Source organism: Peromyscus eremicus, chromosome 19 (genome assembly GCF_949786415.1).
Source record: "Peromyscus eremicus chromosome 19, PerEre_H2_v1, whole genome shotgun sequence".
NCBI lineage: Eukaryota > Metazoa > Chordata > Mammalia > Rodentia > Cricetidae > Peromyscus > Peromyscus eremicus.
The window spans coordinates 31,291,447-31,302,707 of NC_081435.1; the positions used below are offsets into that span (position 1 = coordinate 31,291,447).

The 11,261-nt window shown below is 51.1% G+C and overlaps 1 protein-coding gene across 1 annotated transcript; it reads left to right on the plus strand.

Moving 5' to 3' along the window:
- Positions 1-1,715: 1,715 nt before the first annotated feature.
- Positions 1,716-3,045, plus strand: Pou4f3 (POU class 4 homeobox 3). Its single transcript, XM_059246007.1, has 2 exons — positions 1,716-1,835; positions 2,149-3,045. Exons 1-2 carry the CDS (start codon positions 1,716-1,718, stop codon positions 3,043-3,045), a joined length of 1,017 nt encoding a protein of 338 aa, XP_059101990.1.
- Positions 3,046-11,261: the final 8,216 nt, after the last annotated feature.

The window sequence follows — 11,261 nt, forward strand, 5'->3', positions numbered from 1 at the left end:
CCCAAGAAAGCTATGTGAGCACCATTATGCTTGGCCCCCTTCACAGGGATTGATTTGTTCTTTTTCAACCACCACAAGGCAGGACCCAGAAGGTGCCTTGGGGTGTAGAGAAGGGGTTGACTGATAGTCCCTAGGAGAGAGGGGAGCCACGTCTAGGGCTTGGTGTCCTCTTAGGCCAAATTCATCCCTAGGCTCTAGACTTTCCACACTCAGTCCTCACCGTGTTACGATTCTGGGAACTCCAGCAGGCAGTTGGGCTTGGAGACACACGGCTGTGACAGGGCTGGGCATGAGGAGTTTCTATTTCCAACCCGAAGGCGGCTCTCCAGCAGCCACAGTCCCAGGATTCCCCATCCATTATTTATGATGTTTATTAGCTCCCGGGACCGGAGAGGAAAGAAGGGGAGAGAAAAAGAAGACAGTTGGGGACACAGAGGGTGGGACAGAACCAAATTTAGGACCCTGAAGTTGAGGAACTTCTGGAAAGAAGAAGAGGGGGCTAAGAGAACAAGAGCACAAAGTCAGACGTGCTGTCTGCGCCAAACCAGTGAGTGAATGACTCTGCTCGAAGCTAGGAGGTCTTGGGCTAGCTCCTTTGGTTCTTGTTTTCTTCGCTGGTCTAGTGGGGTAGCAGTAGCCACTTTCGTATTGCCGGCAAAACTTCGGTCCTATAAACTAACTCTGAATTGCCTTGCACAAATTGGTAGCTGAAATGATAGCTGCTGTTACAGGTATTGTTGCTGGTAAGTGGTGGTCCTTCAGAAGTGTGCTGAGGGATTGCTCAGGCTAGGCGGATTGTCCTCTATTGTTATTATTGTGAAGACGACTTAGCAAGCTTCCTTGGGCCCTCTAGGCTGGGAAAAGGGGGATGGACTAAGTCTTCTTTTTCAAATGAAAATGAAAAAGGCAGCGATTGGGAAGAAGCCACAGGCTTGTGGATCAGGAAGGCAGTTACTGTCCTTGCCTCCACCCAAGCCCACAGTAGTGGGGAGTGTCACCCGAGGTTCATTTTGGTAGCCTCTGGTCCTAGCCCAGGCTGGTCTCTGAACTTGGAAGCACCTCTTCCCTATGCATAGGGGTGCAGGACTTTGGTGGAGGCTCCAGCTTGGGTTCCAGAGAACCTTGGAAAGGGCCAGTTTGGCGACAGTCGGACTGACTCTGTGTGTGTGTGTGTGTGTGTGTGTGTGTGTGTGTGTGTGTGTGTGTGTTGGGAGGTCTGGATGAGGTAGGATTCCTGCCCCTCGCTCAACCTGAGTCTGCCCTTCTGTCTAGGCAGTTCGAGCTGGGACAGGACAGAGGTTTAGGACTTTGTGCAAAAAAGTCCAGGAGGAAGGAGGAAGAATCCGTAAAGTCTAGCAGGCTGGAGCCAGGCGGGGCGGGGCGGACAGGAAGAGGCCCTGCCAGGCCGGGGTATAAATGCAGTGGAGGGGGCGGCCGCATTAGGCTCCGAGTGGCGCGCCGAGACCTGCGGTCCCGCCTTGCCTCCCGGGCCGCCCCTGCGAGGCCCGGGCGCGTGTGCACGCCTGCGCGTGCTCGGGCCCTTCCTGGCAGGCTGCTTGTAAGATGAGTGAAGAAGCAGGTGGGGGAGAGGGGAGGCAGCAAGCGAGAGGGCGAGGGGAGCGCGGGCGCTGAGCGGCGCTCACTTGGAGCTCGGAGAGCCAGCAAGACGAGCCTGATTCCATGTCCCCCGCTGCCTCCCTGCCAGACTTCCGAAGATGATGGCCATGAACGCCAAGCAGCCTTTCGGCATGCACCCCGTACTGCAAGAACCCAAATTCTCCAGCCTGCACTCCGGCTCTGAGGCCATGCGCCGAGTTTGTCTCCCAGCCCCGCAGGTACGTAGCGGAGCATAATTACCGCTCTAAGGCACATTTTTTGACAGGCACTAGCTTCATGTTTTTTTCATGTCGCCCAGAACAATCGCCGCTGTCTGAACCCCTCGCCTTGTCTCCCCCGCGCTCTCTCGCGGCGCTCTCTCTCTCATTCATGTCTCTGATCCACACGTCTGTTCCAACAGAGAGGCTGCCTCCGTATTAATTTTTATGACCTGGGCTTTGAGGAGAGGCATCTCGGTTGCTTGAAAATGTGTTTTAATCCTGAGTTGACAGTATTCCCCACTGACCGTGCTGTGCGCCTTCTCGCTTGCAGCTGCAGGGTAATATATTTGGAAGCTTTGATGAGAGCCTGCTGGCACGCGCAGAAGCTCTGGCGGCGGTGGATATCGTCTCCCACGGCAAGAACCATCCGTTCAAGCCCGACGCCACCTACCATACCATGAGCAGCGTGCCCTGCACGTCCACCTCGCCCACGGTGCCCATCTCCCACCCGGCTGCACTCACCTCGCACCCGCACCACGCGGTGCACCAGGGCCTCGAGGGCGACTTATTGGAGCACATCTCGCCCACGCTGAGCGTGAGCGGCCTGGGGGCCCCGGAGCACTCGGTGATGCCTGCGCAGATCCACCCGCATCATCTAGGCGCCATGGGCCACTTGCACCAGGCCATGGGCATGAGTCACCCGCATGCCGTAGCGCCTCACAGTGCCATGCCTGCGTGTCTCAGCGACGTGGAGTCAGACCCTCGAGAGCTGGAAGCCTTCGCCGAGCGCTTCAAGCAGAGGCGCATCAAGTTGGGGGTAACCCAGGCGGACGTGGGCGCGGCTTTAGCCAATCTCAAGATCCCTGGCGTGGGTTCACTCAGCCAGAGCACCATCTGCAGGTTCGAATCTCTCACCCTGTCGCACAACAACATGATAGCGCTCAAGCCGGTCCTCCAGGCCTGGCTGGAGGAGGCGGAGGCTGCCTACCGAGAGAAGAATAGCAAGCCGGAGCTCTTCAACGGCAGTGAGCGTAAGCGCAAACGCACGTCCATCGCGGCTCCAGAGAAGCGCTCACTCGAAGCCTATTTTGCTATCCAGCCACGTCCTTCATCCGAGAAGATCGCGGCCATCGCTGAGAAACTGGACCTTAAAAAGAATGTGGTGAGGGTCTGGTTCTGTAACCAGAGACAGAAACAGAAACGAATGAAGTACTCGGCTGTCCACTGACTACTGCGGGTGCGGCATCCGGAGGAGCCGGGAGAGCCTAGTGGCATCGCCCCCTTCTGATGGGAGGGACCTTTACGGGACACTCCAGGGTGTTTCCTGGCAGGTCAGGCTCTCTCCCCCGAGTCACAGACTTTTCCCCTTTGTCCCGCCTAATTGCCTCCTGACCGTCTCTTCCTCCCTTTCCTCTCTATTCCCACCAAAAAAAGTTCTGGCGCTAGGGGAAAAAAAAAAAAAAAAAAAAATTCAAGGGATGGCCTGGAGGAACTTTGTGCTGTCCGCGGTGCTGAAACTCACCCTTGAGCGTGCGACAGCTCAGGACCTGAGATCTGTAGCCCCAGGCTGACTGGCTAGTGGATTGACCCCGCAGTCAGACTCCAAGGTGAAAGTACCACTTCTTTGCTAAGCGTCATTAGGCAAGGGCAAAGGTAAGGAAAAGAGTGATAGATAACAATATAAAGTCTAGGATATTTAAGCAGGACACAAACATGGAGATTAATTTATTAGAGTATATAAAACACATGTATGTTTCCAAAGGATAGCCTTATAATAACTCCCTTCTGCTCCTAAATTATACACATAATATCCGTTGGCTTACCGTACATTCTCATTAAGTAGCATGGGTTAATGTGTGGGGAGATGGGAGTTCTGGGCTATTGGTGGTCAGTAGGATTCCAGGCAAGGTGGGCCCAACCCAGCGACTGAAAAATACTTGAGATGTCTTGACTGTTGGTGAGCAGAGGTCAGTGCTAACTCGGGCTATCATCCTCAACCTCCTGGAGTTTGAAGAGCAATTGCCTTTTGGAGGGGCAGGGTTGGTTGGTGGTTCCAGACCAGACCAACTGAAGACTCCCCGTCTATGCTCACAGTGACGGTAACTTCTGGAATCATATGCAAATCCTTCCAACACATCTAACCTAACTGTTGCACTTTTATTACTGTGGCTGTTGGCAACATTAGTTCTTGTTACTTATTTGACTCCACATTTCCTGCCCCTTTTGTGTGTCTCTCTGTGGAAGTTCACTTATAGTTTTAAGCCAGCAAAAGAGCAGGACCACAGACAGAACTGGACCCTTCTCACTGCAGCCACGGCTTTCTCAGAGTTTATTTTTCGTTGCTTCCTGTAGTTTGGGTGTTGCTGTGTGACCTTTGGCTTCATTTCTGGAATAGATACAAATAAAACATTGTGTTTCTTCTCTTTATCCCTTATATTAACTTCTAAAATAAATGCTTTATTTTTCAACCTGAATTGCTGTAGTTTTCCTTCTCCGGCACTAAAGACTTGGAAAGGATGTAAAAATGAAAACCCGTAAGGATTGAACCATCTCTCCTACCCAGTCCCTTCCCAAGCAACCTCACACTCTTACTTCAAACACAGTCCACCGGGCTTTGGCTTCTCCCTGACTCTCAGATGCCTTCAAAGACATTTTCCTCCATGCTCCTTGATACCAAACTGTCAGGCTATTCTCTTAACTTGGAGACTTGGAAGCCTGGCTGATTGGGAGTTCAAACTCCACTGCTGTCACTCAGAGGCTAACCCACCTTGGGGCTAGATTCCTAACTTTTCCCTATCTTCTGGTCCAGCTTGTTGGTCTACAGAATGAATGCCTATTCCCCATCTCACGCTGTGATGCTCAAGACTGCTTAAGACTATCCATTGAAGGCATCTGGTAGGTGGTGCTTGGCACTTTATAAGAAGCAAAATATTATTTTAAAGGATTCAAACACCGGCAGAGATGACAGCATAGAGGCAAAGGATGGGGGAGGGGGGAGAAAAACAATTTCTCGGGCAGAATATTGGAGCCTTTTCCAAATTTCTTCAATTCATTGGAAATCGTCGCCCGAAGATTATCACAGGATAGTGTGTCTTGGCTGTTCTGCGGAGGGACTAAGATACCTGTTGCAAAAAACGGTTATCAGTGCTTTGCACCCAGTAGATGCTAACGAATGCCTGTATCCTTCTTTCTTTCCACTCCATGTGAGCGGAAACTTTTTGAGTGCGTGTGAGCCTTAGAAACACGTTTGTGGTTTAAAAATTAATGTTACAGGACCAAGAGTCATCTGCACATTTCCCGGGCGGGTCTTCAAGGAGCTTTGGGTCCTTTGCCTCTAGCCCGAAATTCAGAGCAAAGCAGGCTTCGGTTCCACGTTGTGCTCCAGCGCCGCTGCATCGCCTTCCCCCCCCCCCCCACCTCTGTAAAAGCAAACGTGTGGATAGCCCCCAGTTCCTCAGGCCTCAGCCCCTCGCACCCGCCTTGCAGAACCACCCCAGCAATTCCTCCACCTCCCTCTCCATCGGCGTCCTTTAATAATAAATGCCCTTATGCCATTACATTATATTGTGGGTTTTGAAAATTTAAAATACGGCTGATGCAATATTAATTGCCTATAGTGGTATAAAACACAGGGCCGGAGCCCAGCCGGGCTGCAGACGAGGCGGCCCGAGAACGTCCCGCGCCGAGGCGAAGCGCTCCAGAAGGACGCGCCTTTGCCGGCTGCTGGGTTTCCTGCAGGTAAGAGCCTTGAAAAAAAGAAAAGAAAGAAAGAAAAAAAAATTCTTTTGTTTTTGTTTTTGACCCAAGAAAGACCCTGATATTCACCTGTATCAACTTTTCGAAAAGTTCCCCGCTGTTATTTACTTAACTTTAAAAATATTGACCGCCGCAAAAGTTGGCGAGATTTTTGGAGAGGCGGAGAGAAGCTGCCTGTCTGAAGTGCTCTGGGTTAAGAGTTCGAGCCGTGCTTCGGCTCCTCTTGGCGTTGCGGCGCCGGCCTTGGTTGAAGGATTTTGACCAGCTCGACTGCCGGCGGGAGTTGAGGCCCGGTCTGCAAACCGCCCCACCCTCTCCCTCTCGCTGAGTGCGCCCGGCAGGCGCCGCTGGCTCTCCCCTTTGGCTTTTTCAGGAAGCCAGGGGAGATGTGGTTTCCCCAGGATAGTGCAGCGGCCTCTGGCACTGTCCGGTGGAGGTACAGACCTTGAGGGGAGGGGGTGGCAGCAGATTCGGGGTTCTCCCTGGCCTAGTTTGCATCGTCAGTGGGTCATTTCCTAACACTGTGACCCTGGGCAAGTCGCATTACTACTTAGCCTTTGCTGGTGATGACTTCTAATTCGAAAACTAATCTGAGCGTGCATTTCCAGAGCGTCTGGAACAGGTTTTAATGTTTTACATCCCACCAGCAGCTTGCAACATTCACCATTTAAGACCTAGCTGGAGTTCTTTGGTCGTATCAAGAGAAAGTGAGGCCAACGCGCCAGGCTGTTTGTGTTGAGGGATGCTGTGGGCCTCTGCAGGGGGTGGGGCTTTGCGTGTCCCCTAGGGATCGAGGCAAAAGGCGTCTAGGGACCTTAAGTGGAATGAGTCAGGCCAACACTGACTGACTGGCAGAACTGGAAGGCATGAGTGCTGGGTTCCTTCGCTGTGTGGTCTCTGGCTAATGTTTTGGTTTTTTTTTTTTTTTTCTATGTGCCAGAGAGTGTCTATTTTGCTCAGTATTTCTTACCCAATGCCCAGCTCTGATTATGACCTAGAGTGGTTGATAGACATCTGTTGAATGAATGCAATTTTGACTTTGTCAAGTGAAAACATTTCAGGTTAAAACGGAGTCAACAGTGAGACAGACTCCTGGGCACTCGGTCCAAGGTAAAGGCTGTTGTGCTGTATCTACTCAAAAGTGGCCAGGTTCCGTCCTCCTGAAATGGAAGAGGTTGTGCCTTGCCCAGTGGTGATCATGACTTCAACAGAGTGTGCCTGAGACAGACACAGAGCCCTGGAATGGTGAGGAGTCACGAAGAAGGGCCAGAGAATGACATCTGCCTTGCCCGGTGTGCCTGGCCAGCCGTTGGCTTGCACTTCAGCTCGGCTGCCTGGTTTCCTTGCTCTGGGCAAATCAAGGGCAGAGTATCTGGTCCTCCCTTTACTAAAGAGATCTCACTTCTCAGACCCTCTGTGCGTTTGTCCGACAAACGGAAAGACAGAACATAAGAAAAGAAAAACTATCTCCCGGGGTGGCTCTGATGATTAAATGGGATCGCATTACACAAAGCAGGGTCAGGACTCTTGGCAGGCATTGAGGAAGAGTCTCTCCTTAAAACAGAAAAGTCAGAGTGTTGTGGGGCAAGTTCAAGGCTTAAACTGAACCAGACTGACCTGCTCAACACTTCCCCTTTGAGAGCCAGAGCCTGGTCCTGCATAAAAATGAGGGGAGTTGTGCCTGTGAACTCACTGTGTGGCAACGCGGAACGTGTAGATTAACTTGCTTTGCACCCAGTGGCGTCGATGCTGCAGAGAGGATGACTTTACTCTCTGGGAATCTCCTGGGAATATATCTGGTTCCCACAGGAGAAACCTGGTCCCAGTCCCTTGAACCCAGGACTTCCATCAGGTGTCCGCAGTCCAGACTTTGAACTTTCCGGAAAAAGAAGATGAGGAATGGGGTTTCAGAGTTGCTGACTCCTCGTACTGCTTCCATATTTTGCCCCCGAACCAGAATGCAGGAGCCTAGGATACAGCTCCTCGAATCCCCTCCTTATTTTTATTTTTGAAGGTCTTGGTTTGGTACCTTCTCTTATTGGCTTTTTTTTTTTTTTTTTTTTGGATAGGGTCTAATATATCCCCAGGGTGCTCTTGAACTCTGTTAGCTAGTCTGCTACTCCACACACAACCTCCCTCCCTGCTGGTGCCCTTCATACTCCCTGAGAGCACCTCTTTTGTTTACACAGTAGTAAATGCGCTCCTGGAGAGCTAGCCTCTTGGTGGTGGGTTTTACCTCTGTTTCCCAAGAATGCACAGCAAGCCTCCCACACAGCCAGCCTCTCTCATGGCGAGCCTCTCTTACCAATGCTTCTTAGACCACTGAACAATTATATCTAAAATGTATGGAGGGTTTCCTGTATACCTGGCTGGGTTATACACTTTTCCAGCATTCATTTTCTAGTTCCTACACACGGTGAGGAGAACTGATGGATGGATGGGCTGATGAACATACTGGGGATGGAGCCCTGAGTGACTTGTTAGGCAAGTGCTCCTCTCATTTATCTATCTATCTATCTATCTATCTATCTATCTATCTATCTATCTATCTATTATTTTCGACAAGGGTTTTCTCTGTGTAACAGTCCTACCTGTCCTGGAACTCGCTTTGTAGACCAGGCTGACCTTGAACTCACAGAGATCCTCTTGCCTCTGCCTCCCAAGTGCTGGGATTAAAGGCGTGCACCACCACCGCCCCTCCCCTTTTAAAGCAGGGTCTCCCTGTAGGCCCGGGGCTTCGAACTCTTCTCCGGCTTCAGCCTCCCAATAATAGGTGTAGTCGTCAGTATAATTTTAAATTCCATTTTACAGATAAGAACACAGAGGCACAGAGGGTCCCGTGACAAAGTGAACACAGCAGTTTGGCGGAGAGATCTGGCTACATGTCTTTGCTCTTTCTGTCCCCTGTGCGGGCCCCAAGGGGCTGGAGCGGGGAAGGAGGGCAGCCTGGGATGCAGGCAGCGCGGCGAGGCGGTGAGAATGGAGACTGGCAGTGGTCGGTGGTCTTCGCTTCGCAGCGCCGCCCTAGGTCGCCAACTCTCAGCTCCGACAGACGGTCGATGGTCCCTGTGCAGTCCTCCTGCATCCCCGCTGTCCCTCCCCCACCCCGCAGGCACCAGCCGGCGACTGCCCAAGGCCAGATCCCCCGGGCGCCGCGGAGCACCCGCCCGGGCGGCAGTCGGAGCCCACAAGGGCCCCGCGGGCGAATTAGCCTCCGGTTCGATCGCTACTTTCCGATCACGTCAGGTTTCCCTCCGCCCTGGACGCTGCTTCTCCGGCAGCCCGGCTCCCGGGGCTCCCCCACCGGGGTCGAGGGTCACGGGCGCCTCCGGAGGGGCTTCCCCTCGGCCGCACGGAGCCCCAGGGCTTCGGACCCAGAGAGGCCTCCGCCCTCCAGTAGAGACCCCGCAGCAGCTCGGTCCTGGAAGCAGCCCCCGGCCTCAGCTCAGCTGCCTTCTAGTCTGTGTAGGAAAAAGTAGACGAACATCTCGCTGGGTTTTCGTTTTGTCTCCTTTCTCCCAACTGTCATTTCATATTGCAAAGATTTTTTTTTATCTCTAGGATTTTAATCATAAGAATTCCAACCGTTCACCCCTGGGTAACCCAGGTTTCTGTTGGTCTTCTTTGGCTTTATCGTTGTTTTATTTTGAATTGCTAGCAGGAGGCACCGCCCCGCTATAGTTCTACTGTCTGGTGGAATCCCACCCGGAATCTCACCTTCTCGCTCCCTTCCTCTTCAGTCCAGCTCCAAATCCCTACCTCTCTCCATGCCAGAGGCTTTGCCAGGCCGCCCAGCTCTCGGCAGATCAAGTTGGTGTCCAACTCTCATAAATCAGAACCATAAAAAGCTTACTTTCGTATGCACTCAATTTCTACCAAACCTAAACTAATTGCATAAATTCCTTTAGGCCACTCAGAGCTGCTCTCTGGGCTGGGATCTGATCAATTAGTCATTAGGTACTCCATTAGCTGGGGTTTAAGCTGCCTCATATAAATGTCTCCTGTCAATGTGCTTGTAATTGAATGAATAAAAAAGGGTACAATTATTAGCGCAGAAGATCAGAGTGAGGAGAGGTCAGTTTTATTCAAATATGCTAAAAATGTCTCGATCTAATAATAATAATTAATAATAACAATATCAAAACAACAATAGCAGTTAGCAGATGTTTAGACAGAAGTCAACCCAAGAATTCCTGTCTACTGAAGAAAAAGCCCTGGCCTGAGACAGCAAGACACCTTAGTGGGAGGCTGTACTCTGTCCTACCTTTGATTTGAGTTTCCTCACCTACAAAATGAGATTGGTAGACTTGACCCTTTCCTCCCTCTCCCTCTCCTTTCTCTTCCCCTCTGCTTCTTCTCTCTGCTCACTTTCCCTCCTCGCCTCCCTTTCTTCATTCCCCACCCCCACGTAGCCCTGGCCTCCAACTTGGTAAATAGCTGAGGCTGACCTTGAACTTCTGATCTCCCTACCTCCACTTCCCAGATGCTGGGGCTACAGGTATTGGCCACCACACAGAATTCAATTATTAAAGCTCTATTTTTTTTAACCTCCTTCAAGTGAGTCCATTTCTCCAGTAAGATGATGAATTTTTCCTTGATGTACACAACTATTGTAGGTCTGGGAAAGACGCTGAGCACCATGCTGGAGAAAATGCTGCTGAGCACACACACAGGCATGGAGAAATGGAAGGGGACGCTCAGGTGGTGGTCTTGATTTTCTGCTGGGGGATCTTCAGAGTACCCTTTGGGTTTTGTTCCTCATTGCAATGGCAAAGACTAATCTAACTTTGGAAAAGTAACCTAAAGAAGAAAAGATTTGTCCAACTCTTGGTTGCAAAGGTTTGTCCAGTTATTGGTTGGCCAAAACCCCAAAGAGCCCCTTGAATATCTCCTAGCAGAATTAAATGACAGAAACGGAATCATCCCTAGTGAACACACCACACTACACCACTGGTGTAGTGAGAAAGAACCTGGGCTATTCCCAGAGATCTGAGGTCCAGACTTGTTCTCTTCAGTTTGACCTGGACAAGTCTACTGAGGTCCCAAGGCCTCAGTTTCCCCGGCGGCTTTAACTTGAAGAAATTGAACTAGATAATAGTTTGATTTTTGTGAAAATCCACAAGACCCCTTAAGACAGTGAGGAAAATGCTTTCTCCTCCAGATTTTTAGAAGACACCTTTGCAACTCCAATACTTTGCCAGTCTCTTGAAGTTGTTCAACCAGGGACCTCCAGGATTCCTGTGTCCCAAGTGTTAAGTCCCAAACCCTGGGACAAAGGGCTGAAGTGCCTACTTAACATATCAAAGAGGATGAGGCCGCCAAATTCTCCCTGCGTCCTTCAGATCCTACCTGTTAGGGTATGGCTGGCATACCCTGCCCCACTTTAAATTTCTCTAGTCCAGCGACTCGACTCGGCTGCCCTTCCATACATAACCCAACCATTTTGGTTACCTGATCTCTTTTGGTCTACCTTTTTCCTTCCTAGACCCCTGGTCTGGCCCTCCTCATACGGTTCAGGGTCCGTCCTGTTCATTTTCGATTCTCCCAGTTGTCCCTGCCTCTGGCTATGCGCTCCCTTTTATCTACAATAAAGTTTCTAGTTTCTCCCCCACCATACCTAGGAGCAGTCATGTCCTTTCCTTTTTTTTTTTTTTTTTTTCATTCACTAGGGTAGAACCTTAGACTAGT

Coding starts and splice junctions, on each gene's coding strand:
- Pou4f3 (XM_059246007.1), top strand. CDS start 1,716: ATGATGGCCATGAACGCCAAGCAGCCTTTCGGCATGCACCCCGTACTG. Junction 1,836..2,148: donor TTTGTCTCCCAGCCCCGCAG/GTACGTAGCGGA, acceptor TCTCGCTTGCAG/CTGCAGGGTAATATATTTGG.